Source organism: Saccopteryx leptura, chromosome 6 (assembly GCF_036850995.1).
Source record: "Saccopteryx leptura isolate mSacLep1 chromosome 6, mSacLep1_pri_phased_curated, whole genome shotgun sequence".
NCBI lineage: Eukaryota > Metazoa > Chordata > Mammalia > Chiroptera > Emballonuridae > Saccopteryx > Saccopteryx leptura.
In genome coordinates, this window is record NC_089508.1 from 60,419,868 (window position 1) to 60,445,568 (window position 25,701).

Sequence of the window (25,701 nt, forward strand, 5' to 3'; positions counted from 1 at the left end):
TAACTCTGACTCCATATATAGCACTTTGAGTGAGATACATTTCTGTATGTTTTAGAGAAGCTTGTTCTGAGAAGCCTCTACTGACAGGCCCTTTCTTTTTCTTTCTCTTTCTCTCTTTCCCTCCCTCTTTCTTTCTTCCCTTCTTTCTCTCTCTTTCAAGGTTTTATTTATATTTATAAATTTTACAGAAGAGAGAGAGAAGGAAGGGGCTGTGGGGAGAATTGGGAAGTATCAACTTACTCATAGTTGCTTCTCTTATGTGCCTTGACCAGGGAAGCCCAGGGTTTCGAACTGGCAACCTCCACACTCCAGGTTGACGCTTTATCCACTGTATCACCACAAGCCAGGCACCAGAGCTACTTCAAGATGAGGAAGCATAAAAAAATTAAGAAATAAATACATCAGGAATTAACCATGTTTCTTATAGTAATTTCTTAATTTTGATTTGTTATTTATGTAGCACATTATGATAGTTTGACGAATAAGTACTATGTATTAATCATAGGCCCAAATTATTTGAGCTGATTATTGATTTTAGCATCTAAAAGAAACCTTTGATTTATTCATTCTCACCTACTCTTAATTTCTCTGTGTAGCCCTTTTTCAGTATCTTACCCTTAGAAATAATATAAGCAATATAAAATTTTAAGTTTCTTGGTACAGATATAAAATCAGGTTTTTTCTTTTATATGGATTATAAGAATACTTGAACTTTAATTTTTGCATAACTCTGATGTTAAGGTGCCATGTGGTCTTTAGTTAAAAGTTGTTACATTCAATCATTTGTCTCTAGCAGGCTACTACTGAGTACTTCTTCTTTTTTTTTTTTTTAAAGTGAGAGGCAGGGACAGATTCCAGCATGCTCTCCAACCAGGATACACCCAGCAAGCCCCCTGCAGGGCAATGCTGTGCCCACCTGGAGCCACTGCTCCATTGTTTGGCAACTGAGCTGTTTCAGCGCCAGAGGCTGAGGCGAGGCCATGGAGCCATCCTTAACCCCCAGGGCCAAATTGCTGAAACCTCAATCCAAGGCTGTGGAAGAGGAGGAGGGGAGGGGTGGAGAATCAGATGGCCACTTCTCCTGTGTTCTCTCACCCGGAATTGAATGGGACTTGCACACCCAGGGTGGATGCTCTACCGCTGAGCAAACCGACCACAGCCTTCTTTTTTTTTTTTTTTTTTTTTAAGAGAGAGAGAGAGGGAGAAAGAGGGAGAGAGGGACAGATAGACAGGAAAGGAAAGAGATGAGAAACATCATGTTGTGGCGCTTTAGTTGTTTATTGATTGCTTTCTCACAAGTGCCTTGATGGGGGGTCAGGGGTGTTCCCGCCGAGCAGTGACCATTTGCTCGTGCCAGTGACCTTGGGCTTCAAGCCAGTGACTTTTGGACTCAAGCCAGCGACCCGCGCTCAAGCTGGTGAGGCTGAGCTCAAGCCAGTGACGTTGGTGTTTCGAACCTGGGTCCTCAGCATCCCAGGCTGGACGCACCATCCACTGCGCCACCGCCTGGTCAGGCTGAGTACTTCTAAAATTCACTCTGAGATGTGTGTGACCAGTAGTTGCTATCTCCTTGAATTTTGTTTGTCACTGTTCTGAAAATTTTGTGAATTGCAAAGAACATAATGTAAACCCAAAACTTAGCACCTAGTTTGAGTTCATTTACATTTAAGATGCTTATAAGTAAAATTATTTTTAACTTTAAGTTTTAAAAGGAATTGTTAGAAATCAAATTTGAATAGGGGAAACTTAATATCAAGATTAATGGATTTTTAAAACCAAGGATTCAAGAAATTAAGTAATTTAATGTGATGAGTTTTCAGTCTAGTTGCTGAATTACAATATTTCATTCTTTTTGCCAGATCTTATTTCACTTAGTATCTACCTTGAAAATAATGTCATTTGGTCATACCACTCACTTTTCCTTTGATGGGTCTGTTCCCTTTTTAGTAAAGTTAGACATTTTATTAAATTATCTGGGAGGCTCTTTTAGCTCTGAGATTTAATTGTTATATATAGCTAAGAGCCTGGGGGAAAATGCTTTCTGTTTAGCCAAACTAGATGTATGAGGAAAGAACAGGAAAACATACAGGCCCTCAACTAGTATTGTTAGAAAAGGAAAGAAAGCAAGAAAGGAATTAATTACTTAGAGTCAGTCATGTAGACCTCAGTTAGACACAAATATAATAGCTTGTCAGAAAAAGAAATCTTTAAATTTATTTATTTATTTATTTATTTATTCATTCATTTTTAGAGGATAGAGAGAGAAAGAAAGGGGGAGGGAGGAGCAGGAAGCATCAACTCCCATATATGCCTTGACCGGGCAGGCCCAGGGTTTTGAACCGGCAACCTCAGCATTCCAGGTTGACGCTTTATCCACTGCGCCACCACAGGTCAGGCAGAAAAAGAAATCTTTTGATGAAAGAAATGATATTAAGAAAGCAAGAGAGAAGCTTCATTGGCCTGGAAAAATTACTTAGGTGAAATAGTAAGTTCATTTTCTAATAAATGCAAATTTACTATTTCTTTTAAAATTGTTTTTTGTTAAAATGATTATTTTGGACAGATTAAAGGAAAAGGAATCTGCATTCTTTAGTATGTTGTACATTTAAATTGCAGTTGTATAAGCACAGACTTGTAAAGAAGTTGGTAATGAAGTGGGTTCTAATATTTATGATCAACATTTATAAAATCTGTTTACATATATTTAATTTTGGTGAAACACTTTGTAGCTTAGTTTGGGTCTCCCTTTTGAGTCTTGACTATACTTGCTGTGAATTTTTAGTAAGTAATCTAGAAGAAAGCTTCACCAGTAAGATTTACTATCATGTTATTTGGGTATGTGTTAAAAAAGCAGTTAAACCGGTAGAGCTAACTCATTAGCTTGTTTTAGAGATTATAGATTTAAAGTTTCTTCTGGTTCACCTGACAGTGGCATATCATATTCTTTTGGATTTTCAACCTTTAAAGTCACCTTTATACTTTAGCCAAAGTTATTTTGTGTGGTTAGTCAGTATAGTATTCAGAATTGTATGTAGTGTAGAACTGGCTGATGCTGACAGTCATTTGCAATACATGAAGGCTTAAAAAAGACTCAAATTACTATATAAAAATTTGATTTTTTTTCCCTTACAGAAAAAATATAATTTTATAGGTTTATCCAAACATCTGATGTCTTATTTTTGTGTAGACCATACCATAGACAATATAATTAATTACATGTTTACTGTGTAAAGCTTTCTAAAATTTATGTCAAATAATGAACCACAAAATTCACTTAAGCCCTGGCCGGTTGGCTCAGTGGTAGAGCATCAGCCTGGCGTGCAGGAGTCCCAGGTTCGATTCCTGGCCAGGGCACACAGGAGAAGCGTCCATCTGCTTCTCCACCCCTTCCCTTCTCCTTCCTCTCCCCTCCCGCTGCCAAGGCTTCATTGGAGCAAAGTTGGCCCGGGCGCTGGGGATGGCTCCATGGCCTCTGCTTCAGGTGCTAGAATGGCTCTGGTTGCAACAGAGCAATGCCCCAGATGGGCAGAGCATTGACCCCTGGTGGACATGCCAGATGGATCCTGGTCGGGCGCATGCGGGAGTCTGTTTGACTGCCTCCCTGTTTCCAACTTCAGAAAAATACCAAAAAAAATTTTTTTTCATTTAATATAGTAAGTACACTATCATAATGTATTGTAACTCTTGCCCTTTTTTTTTTTAACTGCAGTATGTTTGTTAAAGAAAATGTGACATTGAAAAGGGCTTTGGGGACAGAATTGTCAGATATGATATATTTTGGGTACCCACTAGGCTAGAAGCTTTGTGTGAGAATAAGGACATCATAGTCTTTTATTGTAGTCTCTGTAGAGCTTAGTATATATGGTGCTTGGCACATAATAGATGCTCAGGAAATATAAATACTTGTTGAATGATTGCCATTTTATAGGTTTCTTATTTTTATTTTTTAAATTGGATTTATTGGGGTGACATTAGTTAATAAAATTATATAGGTTTCAGGTGTACAATTCTGTACAACATCTGTACTTAACAACTTTCTTAATTTTTAAAATAACTTTTTTGTGCTTATTGTACTTACATATTTCTTTGTAGGAAGCCTATATACCAGAAGTTAATAGTCTTTTTTTTTTTAAAGCAAAGGAGAGGGTGGGGGACAGGCAGGAACAGACAGAGAAGGAGAGTGATGGGAAGCATCAACTCATAGTTGTGGCACTTTAGTTCATTGCTTTCTCACACACACCTTGACGGGACTCCAGCTGAACCAGTGACCCCTTGCTCACGCCAGTGACCGAGCTTCAAGCCAGCGACATTTGGGCTCAAGCCAGTGACCATGGGGTCATGTCTGTGATCCATGCCAGGGCCAGGGCTGCTGCACTCAAGCTGGCCACCTCTGTTTCAAACCTGGGTCCTGAGTGTCCCAGGTCAACACTCTATCCACTGTGCCACTGCCTGGTCAGACAATAGTCTTTATAGTCTTAACAGCACTAGTGAATTCTCCTTAAACATTTTTATTTATTTATTATTTATTTATTTATTTTATTTTATTTATTTATTTTTTTTCATTTTTCTGAAGCTGGAAACGGGGAGAGACAGACAGACTCCCGCATGCGCCCGACCGGGATCCTCCCGGCACGCCCACCATGGGGCGACGCTCTGCCCACCAGGGGGCGATGCTCTGCCCATCCTGGGCGTCGCCATGTTGTGACCAGAGCCACTCTAGCACCTGAGGCAGAGGCCACAGAGCCATCCCCAGCGCCTGGGCCATCTTTGCTCCAATGGAGCCCTGGCTGCGGGAGGGGAAGAGAGAGACAGAGAGGAAAGCGCGGCGGAGGGGTGGAGAAGCAAATGGGCGCTTCTCCTGTGTGCCCTGGCTGGGAATCGAACCCGGGTCCTCCGCACGCTAGGCCGACGCTCTACCGCTGAGCCAACCGGCCAGGGCTTATTTATTTATTTTTTACAAAGACAGAGTGAGTCAGAGAGAGGGATAGACAGGGACAGACAAGATGAGAAGCATCAATCATTAGTTTTTCACTGCGCGTTGCAATACCTTAGTTGTTCACTGATTGCTTTCTCATATGTGCCTTGACCATGGGCCATCAGCAGACAGAGTAACCCCTTCCTTGAGCCAGCGACCTTGGGTCCAAGCTGGTGAGCTTTTGCTCAAACCAGATGAGGCCGCGCTCAAGCAGGCGACCTCGGGGTCTCAAACCTGGGTCCTCGGCGTCCCAGTCCGACGTTCTATCCACTGTGCCACCGCCTGGTCAGGCTCCTTAAACTTTTTTTTTTTAGAGAGAGGGATAGATAGGGACAGACAGACGAGAACGGAGAGAGATGAGAAGCATCAGTCATCAGTTTTTCGTTGCCTCACCTTAGCTGTTCATTGATTGCTTTCTCATATGTGCCTTGACCATGGGCTTTCAGCAGACCAAGCAACCCCTTGCTCGAGCAAGCAACCTTGGGTCCAAGCTGGTGAGCTTTTTTCTCAAGCCAAATGAGCCTGCACTCAAGCTGGTGACCTCTGGGTCTCGAACCTGGGTCCTTCCGCATTCCAGTCCAACACTCCATCTACTGCACCACACCTGGTCAGGCCTCCTTAAACATTTTTTAATAAGGTTGACTTACTTTTAGAACATGTAAGTCATTGCAACATCCTTTTATTCCTCACCAAATTCTTGCTGTAATGAAAGCCTCACAACTTTTGCTGGAATATTGTTCATTCAGTCTTGGGGGTTGTATATGTCCTTTTTAAAATTATTTAATTATTCATTTTAGAGAGGAGAGGGAGAGAGAGAGGAGAGACAAGAGAGAGAGAAGGGGGAGGAGCTGGAAGCACCAACTCCCATATGTGCCTTGACCAGGCAAGCCCAGGGTTTCGAACCGGTGACCTCAGCATTTCCAGGTCGATGTTTTATCCACTGCGCCACCACAGGTCAGGCTGTATATGTCCTTTTTATTTCACAAAATCAGACCCTGTTACCTCAGGCATTAAAACCCACTTTTGCTATATGCAATTTTATACGGTGAATTTTATTTGTAATCAAAGCACTTTTGTATTTATTAAGCTATTGTATTAAAAAAAATACACTGTGAGGCCTGACCTCTGGTGGCGCAGTGAATAAAGTGTTGACCTGGAATGCTGAGGTCGCCGGTTTGAAACCCTGGGCTTTCCTGGTCAAGGCACATATGGGAGTTGATGCTTCCAGCTCCTCCCCCCTTCTCTCTCTCTGTCTCTCCTCTCTCTCTCTCTTTCTCTCTCTCTCTCTGTCTCTCCCTCTCCTCTCTAAAGTGAATAAATAAAAAAATAAATTAAATAAAATTAAATTTAAAAAATACAAACAAACACTAAAAAAAATACACTGTGTCTCAAAGGAGGTAAAGAAACATTTTTTATTTTAACTTTTTGTTTTCAGGTAAACTTTTTTAGTATGTTCTTTAAGACATTGTGCTTCTTCCAAGGCAGTCATTTTCTAAGCATTCTAAATTAGGGTCAGAGGATTTCAAACTTTATGTAAAATAAAGTATAAATTGTCTTGGAATTAGAGGGAAAATAATTATTATTAGTTGGTGGCCTCAGAAATGACTTTAATGAAGAGATTAAACATGGCTTAGGGTTTAATGGTGGAATTTACTGATTTATTTAATCAACTATACTGTAGTTCTCACATTCTGCAAAGAGAGGGACTCTTGCAATCCTAGGATTTAATCTTACAGGGCAGGCCTGCTGCCCTCAAATAGTAGTTTGCATTATGGCTTCATAGTATTGTTTTCTAGATTATAAAAGTGAAATGTTTTTATTTAAAAGATTAGGTAATCCGGAAAAGCATAAAAAAGTGAAAGTTGCTCGTAATTCCACCAACCTGAATTTATTACAGGTAACATTTTGTTGTGTATGTACATGGGTATGTCTTACAGTTTATGTTTAAGGATCTTTTTTTCCTTTCAAGAACTAAAATATGTTCATACCGTATATGGTGTTTTGTTAAAGGTAGGTAGAACTTGTTTTCTCTAGTCTTGGGAATCTGAAAACAACTTTCCTCTGTTCTTCTCACTCTAACTTCTTAGCTTTTATGCTCAGTTATGATGGTTCTCAATGTACTCTACCTTAGAGTCATTTGAGTTTTCAAAAATACACATACCAGTCTCCTGTTCCCCAGAGATTTGGTTTCAGTTGCTCTGTTGGAGGCCCACACACCAGTATTTTCTAGAAGTTCTCCAGGTGATTCTCATGCAGCTAGAGTTAAGAACCATTGACTCAAGACTAGAGCTCGAAGGTCATCATTTTCATTCATCTCTGCCTGTCAGTTTGGAAATTGTTTTATATGCTTTACAGTTTTCAGAAATTTTTCACATTGTTTTGATTCTTTTTATTTTTTTGCAACAGAGAGAGGGACAGAGGGACAAACAGACAAGAAGGGAGAGTAATGAGAAGCATCAAGTCTTGGTTGTGGCACCTTAGTTGTTCATTGATTGCTTTCTCATGTAGCCCCGGAGGGGCTACAGCAGAGGAAGTGACCCCTTGCTCAAGTCAGTGACCATAGGGTCGTATCTATGATCCCACGCTTAAGCCCACTACCCCGTGCTCAAGCTGGTGAGCCTGCACACAAGCTGGTGACCTGGGGATTTTGAACCTGGATCCTCCACATCCCAGTCTGTCGCTCTAACCACTGCGCCGTTGCCTAATCAGGCTGTTTTGATTCTTAAAATAGTCCGTTAAGCAGTAGTATTTTCTTTTTCTTTTTTTTCTTTTTTTTGTATTTTTCTGAAGCTGGAAACAGGGAGGCAGTCAGACAGACTCCCGCATGCGCCCTACTGGGACACGCCCACCAGGGGGTGATATGGTCGCTCTGTCAAGACCAGAGCCACTCTAGCGCCTGGGGCAGAGGCCAAGGAGCCATCCCTAGCACCCGGGCCATCTTTTGCTCCAATGGAGCCTCGGCTGCGGGAGGGGAAGAGAGAGACAGAGAGGAGGGGGGAGGGGTGGAGAAGCAGATGGGTGCCTCTCCTGTGTGCCCTGGCCAGGAATCGAACCCGGGACTTCCGCAGGCCAGGCCGACGCTCGACCACTGAGCCAACAGGCCAGGGCCAGTAGTATTTTCTTTTAATTGGTAAAATAGAAAAGTACAATCTTTACTGCCTTTTAAAATATCTTGTGTGCACATGCGCACGTGTTATATAAGTGTGTTTAATTATCTTTAGATGACAAGGTTAGAGATTTTTAAAAATATACTCTTGGTTTTTTTCAGATAGGTTTATTATAATGAATATGAATTATCTTTATAGTAGATTCAGAAATAATAATAAAGTGACCAGTTGATTGACTCCTATGTTTAAGACAGTGTACAGTATCTTACAAAAATGATTTCATTAGTAAAATATTGGTTTAATAAAAGAGTGGCTAAAACTCATATGTAAACAGTTAACACAGGCATAGTCTATTATTTTAAGACATTGCATGCAGTTGGGGAGAGGTTGTTCCTGGAAACATTAAATGTAATTCAGTTTGGCTGAAACTCTGAATCTTCCCCCAACTTCTCCAGCAGGAGTTTTATGACTAAATATTTTCTATATTTCATTGTTTCTGAAACTGTTTAAGGGAAGTTACTCAAGCCACAGGTTTTTGTTGTTGTTGTTGGCGAAATTCTGCTAATTAAGTGGATTTTGTTTTGTTTTGAAGGTATTTCTGAACTTGAAAAGGAAAATTGCAGACTTTGTAAGGACCAATTGGCCTTTGGAGGAGGAAACCAATTTATAATCAGTAGCTTTTATTCATCCTGAAATACAAAACTTCTGGAAACGGGATGTTTTTTCTTACGTTTGGTGGCAAAAGTGAGGCTATTTATAGTCTTGATTTATCCTAGTTGGTGTGAATATACATATATTTCATTGTACAGATACTTCTGTGATTGATTGAGAGACTTTCAGAAGCCACTGGGAAAATTAAATTAATTAATGGTATATATACTATTGCTCTCTTCTAAAATCTGAAAATTAAGAAAGATGTATTTTTTTAATTTATTGATTCTAGAGAGAGAAAGGAATAGAAACAATGATTTGTTGTTCCATTCATCCATGCATTCATCAGTTGATTCCTGTATGTGCCCTGACCAGGGATTGAACCCACAACCTTGGTGTATCAGGATGTTGCTCTAACTAACTGAGTTACTGGCCAGGACTGAAATTTTTTCTGAAACATTTTCCTTAAGAATTTGTGGATTTATACAAATTTATATTGCATAAATGTTTCTACTGTCATCCTCCTTTGGTGTATAAAATTTTACTTTAGATTTTTAAATCATGCAAAGAACATTGGAGTGCATTTTATGTCATTTCAAAATAGCCATATGTTACTGTTGTGGTAGTTTAAGGTATGATAAGTTCCCTTTGCTTCCCTTTTATTTATGTATTTTTTTTTTTTTTGTATTTTTCTGAAGCTGGAAATGGGGAGAGACAGTCAGACAGACTCCCGCATGCACCCAACCGGGATCCAGCCGGCACTGGTGGGCGATGCTCTGCCCCTCCGGGGCATCGCTCTGCCGCTACCAGAGGCACTCTAGCGCCTGGGGCAGAGGCCAAGGAGCCATCCCCAGCGCCCGGGCCATCTTTGCTCCAATGGAGCCTTGGCTGCGGGAGGGGAAGAGAGAGACAGAGAGGAAGGGGGGGGGTGGAGAAGCAAATGGGTGCTTCTCCTATGTGCCCTGGCCGGGAATCGAACCCGGGTCCCCCGCACGCCAGGCCGACGCTCTACTGCTGAGCCAACTGGCCAGGGCCTATGTATTTATTTTCTAAAAAAATGTTTTGTTGATTTCAGACAGAAAGAAGTGGGGAGGGAGGGGGAGAGAAGTATCAACTCACTCTTCAGCTTAGTTGTTCCCTTTAGTTGTGCACCCATTGATTCCTTCTCAAACATCTCCTGAGGGGATCGAACCCATGGCCTGGTGCATTTTTTTTTTTAATATCTTTACTGCTTAATTTATTTTCTAGTTTTGCTCCTCAGGGATTAAAGTTAGGCTTCAGTCTACAAGAAACTTTCAGTCAGCTCCCTCATCCTGGTCATACATACTACTGTCCTTTGTTCCAATTCAGGGTTTTGTGACACCTGACATAGGACAGATTCCTGGAAGGACAAAAGGTTTTTTGGTTAGGTTGCCTTAGGAGCTTTGGTAGCACAAGCTTAAATGGGAGGGATAAAAAGTGGATGCTCACTATATAAAAATATGCCTAACATAGCATTGCTTGTGAAATTTAAGGGGGATTTTGTTTTTCTTTTTATTTCTCACCTGTGACATCACAAAAGCTAAGAATCCATAGATACACTTTGTATCATATGAAAGTTGGGAGTTTACAGTCCTTACTGTCGGGATGGGGTTGCATACGATGCTAGTTTGACTGGTATATGACCTCTTTATTCTATTGAGGGCTGAATAGAAATCCAGATCTTGTTTACTACTGGTGTCCAACCTAGGGCTTAACTCTGTTATCGGTTAAGGATATATAATGTTTTAATATCTGCTCATTATATAGCCTTGTACTAGGTTCAGGGCTAGATGGTGAACATCATAGCTTTTTAAAATATGGGTTATATTTTGTGTGGGGCAAGGGTGATACTTTTTCATAAAGGAATTAATTACAATATAGTTTCTAATTGAATGTGTGTAGAAAGCCCAAAGTTAGAGATTGTGAGAGCATTCAAAAGGTAGAGTATAAATTTCAGTTTTCTTAAGCACTGTGTACAATTATAGGTTCAATGCACCTATCAGGTTATTAGTAGTTTTATCGCTGTATATATGAAAATCTTGTCCTGTGGTTTTTATATTGACAAGCTGATGACGCAGTAAATATCCAGTGTTTTCTTGTGGTACAGCTGTTGACAGAGGAAGGGAGAGTGAAGTTGGACCTTTCTGAGTACCTCTGCCTCTTGTTGCCTGTTTTCATGAGGCAAGTTATGTCATCTCTGTGAGCTTCACATTTTAAAATTTTATACATGTGCCTTATGAAGCCTCTGTGTACCCTAAAAAGATGATTACGTATTTTTTCCCTTTTTAGAAAGTGAGAGAGAGAGACAGGGATAGAGAAGTATCAACTCATTGTTGCAGCACTTTAGTTGTTCATTGATTACTTCTCATACATGCCTTGACCAGGCAGCTCCAGCCAAGTCAGTGACCCCTACATCAAGCCAGCAACGGTGGGCTCCAGCTGGCTACCCCGCACTCAAGCCAGCGACCTTGAGGTTTCAAATCTGGGACCTCAGTGTCTCAGGTCAGTGCACTATCTACTATGCCACCACTAGTCAGGCTAAAAGATAATGTTTTGAACAATTGGCACATTGTAGCTACTCAGATCTAATGGTTTTGTAAGCTTTGAGGAGTGGGGATAGGTCTGGGTTTAAGTTGGAGCACCACCTTTACTAGTTTTTTTTATTTATTTATTATTTATTTATTTATTTATTTATTTTCTTACAGAGAGAGAGTCAGAGAGAGGGATAGACAGGAACAGACAGACAGGAACGGAGAGATGAGAAGCATCAATCATTAGTTTCTCATTGAGCATTGCGACACCTTAGTAGTTTATTGATTGCTTTCTCATATGTGCCCTGACCGCGGGCCTTCAGCAGACCTAGTAACCCCTTGCTGGAGCCAGCGACCTTGGGTCCAAGCTGGTGAGCTTTTGCTCAAACCAGATGAGCCCGCACTGAAGCTGGAGACCTCGGGGTCTCAAACCTGGGTCCTTCCACATACCAGTCCAACGCTCTATCCACTGCGCCACCGCCTGGTCAGGCATCTTTACTAGTTTTGTAATCTGTTTAACTTTTCAGCATTTGTTTCTTATTTTTTAAAATTGGGATATAATTTTAGATTAGTTACAAGAACAAAATAAATTAATTAATTAATGTATATAAAACATTTATTCTAGTCCCTGGACTGTAAAAGTCAGTAAAGCAGAGGTAGTGTGACTGCTGGTGGTGTTTTTGTTGTCATAGTATAATTTGATTTTCCTTTTAAGTCAACTAAAGCAAGTAAAATTCACCATGGAGTATGCATAATACTTGTAGTTTTTCTTGCTGAGAGCTGCCATGTCAAAGATGATATCTTTAAATTGAGTTAATTAGCTATTCCTTACTAGAATAATGTCTTTTAAGTAGGTCATAGTAAGATGTAGTGGAAAGAATTTAGACCCGGAAATGAGAAGCCTTGGCTTCCAGTCCTGACTGTGCCACTTGGCTTTGGGAAAGCTATTTAATCTCTTAGGCTTGATTTCTCTTTTGTAAAATTGTGAATTCCTGCTCCATGTACCATACGGTGCTTGGAAAAATCAATTGAACTTTTTTTTAAAGTGCTTTGCAAATTGTAAAGTAGTTTATAATTGTAAGGAGTCAATAGTATATATTTGCAAATGATCTGAAGAAGTCCCCCCTACTCTGTAGGCTATTTGGTGGTGTGTATGGGGATTGGAGTCAGTAGAAAGGATCCTGTATTTTTAAAAAGCATATTTCTCCCAAAAGGTAACATATTTGGAACTTTTCTTTCTCAATATGGTAAATTTAGACCTCTTTCTTTCCAGATATTGATTTTGGAGTGGCGGGGAGGAATATCTATATTTAATTTTTAAAATAGATTAATAAACATTTTCTGAGGTTTTTAGTTGTTACCCTTGTAGTAACTTCTAGTTTATATTTTCTCTAAAATACAAACACCAGCATTCCAAACAAGAAGTGAACACTACACTAAGCTCCATACTTTCCCTTTTTTTAAAAAAATATTTATTTATTTATTCATTCATTCATTTTAGGGGGGAGAGAGAGAGAAAGAGAGAGAGAGAGAAAGGGGAGGAGCAGGAAGCATCAGCTCCCATATGTGCCTTGACCAGGCAAGCCAGGGTTTTGAACCGGCAACCTCAGTGTTTCCAGGTTGACGCTTTATCCACTACGCCACCACAGGTCAGGCCATACTTTCCCTTTTGATCCACAAAGTTTTCAGGGGCAACGACAGGCCAAGTCCTCTTTTACCTCAATGGGTAAAAGAAAAATCCCTGCTTTTAATCTTGCTTTTCCATACACCAGGAGGAACCAGTATCTTTTTTTTTTTTTGAAAGTACCAGTATCTTGTTTCCCTTTTTATCACTCATTCAGATTGGAAGTAGATGAAAGATAGGGGCTGGTGAGACCAGGGAAAGAGATGTATCCTAACTTTATTAGTAGTTACCTCACAACTAAACCCTCTGCCCTAGGCTTACAGATGCTTGAGGACAGGTACATGGTGGTTTCTGTTTTAGGCAAAAGGAAAAGGTGACTAGTTAACAGTAAAGAATGTTCATTCACATTTCAAAATAAATTAATTAAAAATTTTTTTGAGTACTAAGATTTCAGCAGCTATGTTTTAAACAGCATTTCTAATACATTATGGATCATTGAGTAGGTTTATGTGAACTAGTCTGGAAACATAAGCTTTCAGCATTGGCTCTGTAGAAAATGTTTTTTGTTTGTGTTTTTGGTGTGGAGAACATTTTTATTTTTTATTTATTCATTTTTTAGAGAGGAGAGGGAGAGACAGAGAGAGAGAGAGGAGAGACAGAGAGAGAAGGGGGGGAGGAGCTAGAAGCATCAACTCCCATATGTGCCTTGACCAGGCAAGCCCAGGGTTTCGAACCGGCGACCTCAGCATTTCCAGGTCGACGCTTTATCCACTGCGCCACCACAGGTCAGGCTGGAGAACATTTTTAAAGTTACAACCACCAGTTTAAAATTTTGAAGATGAGGTTGGGTTGGGGAGACCTATAGTCTTTCTGGAAGTTATTAACAGTTCATTCTGAAGTGATTTCTACTTGCTAAATCAGTTAAATCAGTCATTATGTCAGGTGCCCAGCACTATTTATATGTTGGCCATTGGAGAAATACAAAGTAAGCATAAAAGCAGCCACTGTACTTAAGCAATTTCTTCTTTAAATGGTGGAGCAAAACGTATTTGAGAGTATAAGATAATATACAGTCAACTGATGGATTGTAGGGGTAGATTAAGTGAGAATTTTATTTCAGAGAAAACTCGTTGAAGAAGAAAACTTAGGGAAGGCTTTGGTGGGTGAGGGATCTGAGTCTTGAACTTAGCTAACAGGCATGTGTGGTTAGATCTGTAGTTAGTAGAACACCATTGAAAGGTTATGCTACTTCTGGGTAGTAAACTACTTTTACTAGTTTAGGAAAGACAGGAAGAAGTGAAGCTAGAGAAATTGAGCGGCGTAAAGAAAAATGCATCATGATATCAAGTCAGTTAAGATGATGGGTTCATATGTAGGATTAATTATTTGCACAGTTTATTTTAGTGGAACAGCATGACATGGCTAAAGCTTTTTTTGTTTGGGGCAGCTCGGAGTAGGTGGTGTATAAGCAGTCGGCGTTGGGTTTGGCAGATGATTGGGAGTAGAAAGTGAAACTACGGGATAAACATCTCTGGATGGTTTTGCTCTTAAAGTAATAAAGTATTGGTTGTTAGCCCATTTTCCTTCTTTCACAGGTAAAAAACAGGAAGCAGATGAGTTGAGTGGAGATGCTTCTGTGGAAGATGATGCTTTTGTCAAGGTAAAGTGTTCATTGCTTAGGTTAAGAAGTTTATTTTGTGCCTAGCATTTTGCAGGTGTACTCCTGCATTTTACTTGAACGATACTGAAGTATATAGATAAAACATAGAGACTTATGTAATATTGTTAATCTCATTAATTCTCATAGTTGAGAAATATATTAAATAACATTTACTTTAATTAAATGAGAATAAAGAAAAACATAAGGCTTGTCTGGGTTTTGGGTTTTTTTTTTTTCCTGTATTTTTCTGAAGCCGGAAACGGGGAGAGACAGTCAAACAGACTCCCGCATGCGCCTGACCGGGATCCACCCGGTACGCCCACCAGGGGGCGACGCTCTGTTGCGACCAGAGCCACTCTAGCGCCTGGGGCAGAGGCCGAGGAGCCATCCCCAGCGCCCGGGCCATCTTTGCTCCAATGGAGCCTCGGCTGCGGAAGGGGAAGAGAGAGACAGAGAGGAAGGAGAGGGGGAGGGGTGAAGAAGCAGATGGGTGCTTCTGTGTGCCCTGGCCGGGAATCAAACCCGGGACTTCTGCATGCCAGGCCGACGCTCTACCATTGAGCCAACTGGCCAGGGCCCTTGTCTGGGTTTTTAAGTAGAAATCTGAGATAGGCCAGAGAAACAGCCGCAGGACAATTGATATATTAGTTCCTGGACAAAGTACTAAAATGAAGGACATTGATAATTTATTTTTCATTTGCCCATTACATTTAGCTTTCATATGTAATATATAGAACCTAGATAAATATAGTCCTTAAAATAGAGAGAAAATTGCTGTTGTACTGCTACTTAGTAAAGATAAATTAAAGTTGTTTTGTTCTTTAAAGATAAATAAGCCCAGTCTTTTGGTTAAATAAGATTGTATTTAAAACTGACCAGCTGGAAAAATAATGTATGTAGTTTTAATTGGGATTGTGACAGTTCGATAGACTTAAGTATTTTTTAGTCATAATTAAGGTTTTTTTGTTTTCAGTTGACTGAAACATGATGTTACTTGCTGATCTTTAGGTCCTAAGTACTGTGGCTTTGGTAGGATATTTAAGGAGCTTAGTTCCTCTTAAATTCTGTATGTTTATATCCCCATATATTTCATTTTCTGTGTACAGTTAGTCCATATTCTCATAACATCTCTGGATTGTGTGTTCTCCACCACGAAGAAAGATCTCTTCTACCAGCCAGTTCTCTACTCTCCCCATGTTACACACAGACCACGGATCTCACACTTTGTACCTTTCACTTTGAGGGCAGGCACAGGGAGATAGAATTATTTGGTTGAGGAGTTAACCCTGAAATCAGGTCATTTTAGGAAATATTTGCCCAGAGATCCATTCATCAACTCTTGTTTGAGCCTTTAAGAGCTTTTCAGTCTCTGTGTTGTTTTCCTTGTGGTATATCTTTCTTTAGGTTTGTTTCCTTGTTCTTTTTTTTTTTTCTATAGTTGTCTCCGCTAGTGAGCATATGATTAAGCAAAAAGTATCCATAAGCTGGAAAAACACTGTGACTTAGTAAAAAACTTTAATTTTTAAATGTCTAATTTTCAATTCTTTGGTTCATGAACATCTCATGATCGTTTGAAATGTTACAAGGAGATATATACTTGTTTTCAGCATAATAGTACTGCCTCTAATATGTGCTAGAAAGGATGCCTTTGGTTATTATTAAATGAACCCTGATCATAATGTCTAGAAGAACAAAAGAGCTTTTTTAAAAAAAAAATCCTATTTAAATATATTTTCAGTTTCTTGTTTATATAGATATTTCACTTTGGGAGTATCAGTGAATGTGATATATTTGATAGAAATTAAGGTTATATACTTTCCTTGTCTTCCAGAGTTGGTAATATTGGAATTTACAGTAGAGGTGGGTCATTATCACCTGCCACCTAGATGTATAAGTAATATAGGAATTGCCTCCATTTTTAAGTGAGGAGAATAGTTAAAGTTGGTACTTTGGAATAGATGAATTTCCCTCGCTGACTTACCCTGGGTTTTACTTATTTGCACCTGCTCTTCTGTCATACAGTTACCTACTCCATTTTCAACCTCTATTGTTTCCCCACTCACACATGGTGAGTGTAGTCAAACCTGCTGTCCCAGAGATGCCCTGTTCCCTAAGCACTCCACATTCCAAAACAATTGTATTTATTTTCTTTACTAGCCCCCCTCACTCAGAAATTTCTGTTCCCTCACTGAAGTTTAGCTGTGAAGCAGTTAAAGAGGAGACTAAGCAGATTACTGCTTTTTTTTGTTTGTTTCTACTGAAGTACTATGTACCTATAAACTTTGAAAGGCAATGAGCCATTCCCTCAGAGATAATCCCAACCAGTGTTGCCCTACCTAATTGATATTGTGGCATAGTGCTAGATTTCAAAATAAATACATTTCACATGGAGAATATATGACTTAACTATTTGCATATTTTATAAGAACTTACATTTTTATAACAGTTGGGATTTCTTCATATTAACTAGAAATAATTCAAGTCATAATATATGGCTAAAATATGGCCAATGGAGAAATCAAGTCATTTCTTTGAAGCCATATCTTGTATGAGAGCTCCTGGAATGTGAGTGGTAAATATTAAATAACTGGAACTTGAGAGTATCTTTAGTAGCAATTCAATTCATGTGTAGTTCAGTATGAGAGATTTGGGATCTCAGATATGTAGTTTAATGACCGTGGTATTAAATCCCCTCTATATTTAAAGGCATGGTTAATATGTAAGGTAAAATGACTGAACTTTGACTTTGGGAATAATGTCAACATAGGGTACAATTTAAAACATGTAGAGATGTAAAGTACCTAAAACGTTGGTGGCTAGCCTATACTATCTTGCCTCTAGCTGTACCAAATTTTCTTACCATTAAAAGGACTGTGAATTGGAGAGTCAAGAGGCACTTGAACAAGATGGAAATGACGAACTAAAGGACTCTGAAGAGTTTGGTGAAAATGAAGAAGAAACTGTGCATTCCAAGGAGTTACTTTCTGCAGAAGAGAACAAGAGAGCTCATGAATTAATAGAGGCAGAAGCAATAGAAGAAGATATAGAGAAAGAGGACATCGAAAGTCAGGTCTTTAGCCAGTTTTTTTTAAACATGACTCAGATAAATTAAGTACTAAATAATAAGTAGTTTTTCTAATTCAATGTGGAAATCTCAATTTAAAAAAATACACTTTTAAAATTATTTATAAATCACTCAGAATCATGCTATTTATTCTATATAGTTGCTATTTATTCCATATAATATTTCCACATAAAGATTTCATAATCTTTGTTTTATACTCTAATATATTAAACTGCTTTTTATGTCACTAATAACCACTCCTTTAACTTGGGACATTTAAGTTTTAATTTTTTTAATTTTTTTTTTTTTTTTTTTTGTATTTTTCTGAAGCTGGAAACGGGGAGAGACAGTCAGACAGACTCCCGCATGCGTCGGCACGCCCACCAAGAGCGATGCTCTGCCCACCAGGGGGCGATGCTCTGACCCTCCGGGGCGTAGCTCTGCCGTGACCAGAGCCACTCTAGCGCCTGGGGCAGAGGCCAAGGAGCCATCCCCAGCGCCCGGGCCATCTTTTGCTCCAATGGAGCCTTGGCTGCGGGAGGGGAAGAGAGAGACAGAGAGGAAGAAGGGGGGCGGGGGTGGAGAAGCAAATGGGCGCTTCTCCTATGTGCCCTGGCCGGGAATCGAACCCGGGTCCCCTGCACGCCAGGCCGACTCTGTACTGCTGAGCTAACCGGCCAGGGCAAGACATTTAAGTTTTAAGTTGTTTTTTACCCCAATATAAACGAGTGTACCAATTTTGCTTTGACCTTGCCACCATTACCTGGTAATATTTTTGCTACTTTGGAAGACCTAAAAGATTAATTAGTATTTTTTTGATTATTATTAAGGGTGGGGAGGTTACTTATGAAAGTATAATTTAAAAGCACAACATTTTTTAAATCTTTTGTTTGACTGAAATAGACCATTTCTGCTTCAAAGTATATTAGTATGTCTTAAGTAAATCAGTGGATTAGGGAGTCAGTCTGTTAGTGCTTAGTCATGCTTAGAACACTCCTGTTCTACATAGCCTAATAAAAGAAGAGCCAAGAAGGATTTCTCTAATTCTCTATCAATATGACTGTTTTTATGTTGACATAAAAAATAGAATCTGAATTGTTAAGCATTGACTTAGTATCCACATGATGGTAGACACTGTATGGAATACAAGGCAGTGGTAATTGGGTATAGCATAGAAGCATTCTCATGTTACCCAGATATTTTGTAAAGCAGCTATTGTATACCCTTTTACTCAGGAAATTGAAGCTCAAGAAGGTGAAGATGATACCTTTCTAACAGCCCAAGTAAGTTTACATCTAGTCCTATGAATTTGATATTGTGGGTGGAAGGGTTTGGAAGGGGAATTTTATTTTGACTTCATAATTCTCAAATATAAACCTGCCTTATATTTTATACTAAGGTATTTATGTGGTATATACAAGATACTTAAAACTGGCAACAAAATTTCTGTTGCCACACATGTATTTGGAAGTTATAACAAGATTTCTATTATTTTCAGAATAAAAAAAAACAATCCTTTCTAGAAAGCACAACTCTGATTACCAGTCTTGTGAGAAGTCCACAGTCTGCTTCATTTTTTTTCTGTCACTTTGATATAAGATAAATCATTTAAAAGTACTAATTCATTTTAAAGCTTTATGTAGGTTTTTGTTAATTGAACACTCCCAGGATGGGGCTAGTGTAAAATAATAAAAATTTAGACATTTACTTGGGGTGTATATGAATGTACTCTCATTGTCACCCCATTAAATTTAATTTAAAAAAAAAATTATAAATAAGTCACGGGATGTAATGTACAGCATATGGAATATAGTCAGTAATATCACAATTATATATAGTGACAGATGGTTACTAGATTTATCAGGATAATCACTTCATAAGGTATATAAATGCCTCACCACTGTTGTACATCTGAAACTAACATTGTATGTCATGATCCCAACTAATTTGAAGATAAATTTAAAAAACAGTTCTGTTCATGAACATTTTTTTAAGAAGTTAAAAAAAAAAAAGGAAATGACTGCTCTTCTGTTGTGTGTTAAAGGGTGTTTTTGGTTTATGTAATAATATGTACGTAATGTACACTATAAAGCATGACTTATAGATGCTGTAAACAGACATAGCTCAGTTTCTTCAGTGTTTCTTGTTATCTGTCCTTTGTCTTTTTTCTCGTATCTACTCAGAAACCCCTTGTTCATGTATCCTCTTTAAATAGTATACTCTCAGGTAAAAATAGGGGTTCCCTGGGTTTACTAGATTTAGTAAAAATAGTAATCGGGTCTGAGTTTTCTTCACTGTAATATTTACTAGAAGTGTATATAGTGGGGTTTATATTCATGGACTGCTTAGCTGATTGCCTCTGGTTGTGCCTTCTTTTCTGCAGCTTTCTTGCCTTTGAAATGCTGGTGAGTCACAAATGCTAGTGAGGCTATATATTGGCTCTCTTTATTAAAAAGGGGAGAAATGTTTCTGATAAGTTAGATTATTCAGGAAGGATATGGTAGGCCTGTGAAAGTCTTTAGACTTGTCCTCTACACTGTCTCCAAATACATTCATTTCTGAGTGACAAAGAGTAGATGAGGAAAATTAACTCTCATATTGGGAGAGTCCCTTTTCTAGATTACTAATTTGCAAAAAGGTAGAGTTGAGAGCCCTTTATATACTTTGGCAACTAGCTTTTTAAATTTCCATCAAGGGCCAGTTCTCAAGTTGTACAGGTAGTGAAAGTTTCATGTTGAAGGGTCCCCATTCACATACTAATCTATATATTTATTTATAACAGTTTATCAGATGGAAGTAAAATATCTTAAGGAATGGATGCCTTTTTCTAATTTCACCAATTTTTATGGGCTAGATATGGCCTTGCTCCCATTCCATTTGATAAAGAAAAAAGTTATTTCTTATCAAGGAGCAAGTTTTGCCTATTGTTTCAAAAGATAGAGAGGTTACATGTTCAGAGACGTTCTCTTGAAGTAAAAATGACTTTTTTTTTAAATGACTTTTTTTCCTCTTTCTAAATAAAAGTGAAACATCAGAGACATAAGTGTTCCTGGATTCTATCATGATGTAATATTTCTAAACATGCTTAATGAATTCTGAATATATTGTCTTACTATGTGCATTAAGGAATACTGTGTAGAGCGAAACGATCATGCAGTGCCAGCTATTTCCAACTCATGGGCAGTCTTGTTTCTTTTTTTTTTTTCTTTTTTTTAGAAGTGAAGGACGTGATAGAGAAAATCAACCCGTAATTACTGAAACCCATTCTCTGCTTAGGAAACTGCAGTTTCCTTTCTCATTAGTTTTATTTATTTACTTTTTTAGATTTTATTTATTCATTTTTATTAGAGAGAGAAGGGAGAGAGAGAGAGAGAGGGAGAGAGAGAGAGAGAACAGGGGGAGGAGCAGGAAGCATCAACTCCCATATGTTCCTTGACCAGGCAAGCCTGGGGTTTCGAACAGGCAACCTCAGCATTCCAGGTCGACGCTTTATCCACTGCGCCCTTGTTTCTTTTCTTTTTTTTTTTTTTTTTTTAATTTTTATTAATTTTTTATTTATTCATTTTAGAGAGGAGAGAGAGGGGGAGAGAGAGAGAGAGAGAGACAGGGGGGAGGAGCTGGAAGCATCAACTCCCATATGTGCCTTGACCAGGCAAGCCCAGGGTTTCGAACCGGCGACCTCAGCATTTCCAGGTCGAGGCTTTATCCACTGCGCCACCACAGGTCAGGCCCCTTGTTTCTTTTCTAGCTTCATTCACTTTCCCTTTCTGCCTTATTGAAACAAACCCCAGATACCATATTTCGCTTAAAATTTTTCAGTATGTATTCTAAAAGAGAACTCTCGTTTTTTAATTTTTCTTTTTTTTTTTTTTTGTATTTTTCTGAAGTTGGAAACGGGGAGGTAGTCAGACTCCCACATGCGCCGACCAGGATCCACCCAGCACGCCCACCAGGGGGCGATGCTCTGCCCATCCGGGGTGTTGCTCTGTTGCAACCAGAGCCACTCTAGCGCCTGGGGGGCCATGGAGCCATCCCCAGCGCCCGTGCCATCTTTTGCTCCAGTGGACCCTTGGCTGCAGGAGGGGAAGAGAGAGTCAGAGAGGAAGGAGAGGGGGAGGGGTGGAGAAGCAGATGGACGCCTCTCCTGTGTGCCCTGGCCGGGAATCAAACCCAGGACTTTCGCACACCAGGCCAATGCTCTACCATTGAGCCAGCCGGCCAGGGCCAATTTTTCTTTTTTTTTTTTTACAAAGATAGATTCAGAGAGAGGGATAGATAGAGATAGACAGACAGGAACAGAGAGAGATGAGAAGCATCAATCATCAGTTTTTCGTTGCGACACCTTAGTTATTCTTTGATTACTTTCTCATATGTGCCTTGACTGCAGGCCTTCAGCAGACCAAGTAACCCCTTGCTGGAGCCAGCAACCTTGGGTCCAAGCTGGTGAGCCTTGCTCAAACCAGATGAGCCTGCGCTCAAGCTGGCGACCTCGGGGTCCCGAACCTGGGTCTTCCGCATCCCAGTCCAACGCCCTATCTACTGCGCCACTGCCTGGTCAGGCAACTCTGGTTTTTTTTTATTATCACTCCTAATGTAAGATTTTAATATCAAATATACATAGTTGGTATTCAAATATTTAATTGTCTATAGTTTTTTATTAATAGGTTTTGTTTGAATCCAGATACAAACAAGATCTATACATTGTGATTAATTATATTAGTCAGGAGTCTTTTAATCTTTAGTATTTTCCTTCCATCTTTTTTTCCCCATTTTATTTGTTGAAGAAATTTAATTGTTCGTTTTGTAGGGTAAAGGTTGGCAAAGTTTTTCTTAAAGGACCAATTAGAAAAGATTTTAACCATTGTGGGCCATGTGGTTTGTGTTATACCTCTTCAACTCTTGTGTGAAAGCACCCACAGACTGTAGGTAAATGAATGGATACAGCTATTTCAATAAAAATATTACAAAATGAGGCATCTACTGTAGTTTGTCATCCCCTGTGAAGAGCTTCCATAGTCTATTTTTTGCTTGTTACATTTCTGTATAGTTATTCCACATACTCCTCTGTTTGCTGTCTTCCTTGTAAATTGGTAAGTTGGTTATAGGATCTAGATAGAGGCTTGCTATCCCAATTCAGGGTACCTCTCACCCACCAACACAAGCAGCTATTTCATAGGTAGTGTATTATTCCATTTGGATGCACATAACGTCTGGGGTTTTTTTTGTTTGTTTGTTTTTTTCTTTACAGGGACAGAGAGAGAGTAAGAAAGAGGGATAGATAGGGCCAGACAGACAGGAATGGAGAGAGACGAGAAGCATCAATCATCAGGTTTTTGTTGCGACACCTTAGTTGTTCATTGATTGCTTTCTCATATGTGCCTTGACCACGGGCCTTCAGCAGATGGAGTAACCCCTTCCTCGAGCCAGCGACCTTGGGTCCAAGCTGGTGAGCTTTGCTCAAACCAGATGAGCCCACGCTCAAGCTGGTGACCTCGGGGTCTCGAACCAGGGTCCTCCTCACCCTAGTCGACGCTCTGTCCACTGTGCCACTGCCTGGTCAGGCTGGTTGTATCTTGAGGATGGTGCCAATTGTTGATGTTCCATACCCCATTGATTAAAGTGATATTTTAATTCTATCATTTTTTAAAATTTATTACCAGAACATTTCAGGAAAGAGAAACTTATCTACTATTTGGTTTCCCAGTGGTACAGTTTACAAAGAAAAGCCAGGATATGTGTTTGATTCTTTTCTTTTTACTTACCAGTTTTCAGAATAATGGGCTGGTTCATTAGTATCTCCAATAGTGAATAATGAGTATTTTTCTGCCTTAATTTCATTTAGAACTCATGGATTTAAATGTATTTAATGCATTTCATTCCATTGTAGTTATTATTATTAATGCTCAAGTTGTCCCATCTGTAATTAGGGGGAGCCTCCTCAAGTTGGTTTTTGAGTTCTTTCAACATGACCTTAGTAGTCTGATTACCTCCTTGCTTTCTGGTACGTAATGATGTTCTAGTTCCAACTCCAGACCTAAAATTAGCCAATTTATTTTTTTACTGGTAAATGGTATTTCAGTACAGCAATTTCAGTGGTAGGGGTATTCATTGCTACTGAGTTATTCATGTTGTGAATAACTTCTTTTGAATGTACAGTGCCTGAAAATATATATTCTTTAATTTACTTTTTTTTTTTTTTTTTCTGTATTTTTCTGAAGCCGGAAACGGGGAGAGACAGTCAGACAGACTCCCGCATGCGCCCGACCGGGATCCACCCGGCACGCCCACCAGGGGGCAATGCTCTGCCCCTCCGGGGCGTAGCTCTGTTGCTACTAGAGCCACTCTAGCGCCTGGGGCAGAGGCCGAGGAGCCATCCCCAGAGCCCGGGCCATGTTTGCCCCAGTGGAGCCTCGGCTGTGGGAGGGGAAGAGAGAGACAGAGAGGAAGGAGAGGGGGAGGGGTGGAGAAGCAGATGGGTGCTTCTCCTGTGTGCCCTGGCCGGGAATCGAACCCGGGACTTCTGCATGCCAGGCCGATGCTCTACCACTGAGCCAGCCGGCCAGGGCCTAATTTACTTTTAAGATAAAAGAGATTGAGTTCATAGGGATACTTCTAAGTTAATGTTTTCCTTTATCTTACAGTATACCCACAACAGTCTTAGGATGATAATACCAATATATTTATTGAAAATAATTTAAGATTTTTTTTCCCAGTTAGGGCTCTTCTAAGGGTGAACCCCTCCATGAATAAACAAATTACAATATTTTATACTAGTTCTGTTCTGTGTGATTGTACCATCCAGTTAATACATACTTAGCTTGACCTACTTTATTTTATTTTCAGTCTTCAGGTGTTGCCTTTTAAAATAATTAGCCTACAACATCTTGTGAATGTATAATTATTTCCAAATAAAATGTTAGATTTAATCTAATTTTATAATTTAAATTATTTACGTGGTTCCAAATCAAAGCTATTGGATAAGATATATTCTAATTTTTTTTTCTAAATTAAGTTAGAATAGGGGAGGCAGAGAGACAGATTCCCGCCTGTGCCTGGACCGGAATCCACCTACTAAGCCTCTTATGGGGTGATGCTCTGCCCATCTTGGGCCATGATGGACAATTGAGCTATTTTTTAGTTCCTAAGGCAGAGACCATGGAGCCATCCTTAGCACCAGAGGCCAAGTTGCTCGAGCCTATCAAGCTATGGCTGCAGGAGTGGGGGAGAGAGAGAAAAAAAAAGAGAGAGAAAGAGAGGGGTGGGGGGAAAAGCAGATGTTCGCTTCTCCTGTGTATCCTGACTGGGAATCAAACCTGAGACGTCCACATGCCAGGCTGACACTCTACCATTGAGCCAACCAGCCAGGGTCAAGATATATTCTAAAAGTTCCCTTCACCCATCCTCTTATTGTTTAATTTGAATGTCATGATTTATCCTTCTATTATTTGCTTTTTAAAAATAAGCAAATACGCAATATATTTGTATAGAGATTTATTTATTTAAAGCTAGTCTTCAGGCTTTGACTTGAAGCTCAAATCCTTAGCCTTTAGGCATTAGCCTCTAAGCCAGGGGTCCCCAGACTTTTTACACAGGGGGCCAGTTCACTGTCCCTCAGACCGTTGGAGGGCTGCCACATACAGTGCTCCTCTCACTGACCACCAATGAAATAGGTGCCCCTTCGGGAAGTGCAGGGGGTGGCGGATAAATGGCCTCAGGGGGCCGCATGCTAAGCAGTTCATCATACTAGATAGAATTTGGTACAAATTATACTTTTATTAGTTACTAACAATATTGTGGCTTTGGCAGGTTCTCTTTTTTTTTAATAAATTTTTATTAATGTTAATGGGATGACATTAATAAATCAGGGTACATATATTCAAAGAAAACATGTCTAGGTTATCTTGTCATTAAATTATGTTGCATACCCCTCGCCCATAGTCAGATTGTCCTCTGTCACCCTCTATCTAGTTCTCTGTGCCCCTCCCCCTCCCCCTAACTCTCTCCCTCCCTCCCTCCCTCCTCCATCCTCCCTCCCCCCACCCCTGGTAACCACCACACTCTTGTCCAT

The 25,701-nt window shown here is 39.6% G+C and overlaps 1 protein-coding gene across 11 annotated transcripts in view; it reads left to right on the forward strand.

The window, feature by feature from the left end:
- The window catches only part of SLTM (SAFB like transcription modulator), a 60,356-nt gene that overhangs the window by 2,526 nt on the left and 32,129 nt on the right, over positions 1–25,701 (forward strand). For 5 of the 11 annotated variants that reach the window (XM_066341361.1, XM_066341350.1, XM_066341355.1 and 2 more), the window contains exons 3-5: positions 14,484–14,569; positions 17,439–17,639; positions 18,869–18,916. In XM_066341361.1, coding sequence (XP_066197458.1) covers positions 14,484–14,569; positions 17,439–17,639; positions 18,869–18,916 — 335 coding nt within the window. Of the gene's footprint in view, positions 1–14,483; positions 14,570–17,438; positions 17,640–18,868; positions 18,921–25,701 lie in introns of all 11 variants that reach the window. The other 6 variants (XM_066341351.1, XM_066341354.1, XM_066341357.1 and 3 more) reach the window with 3 other exon arrangements.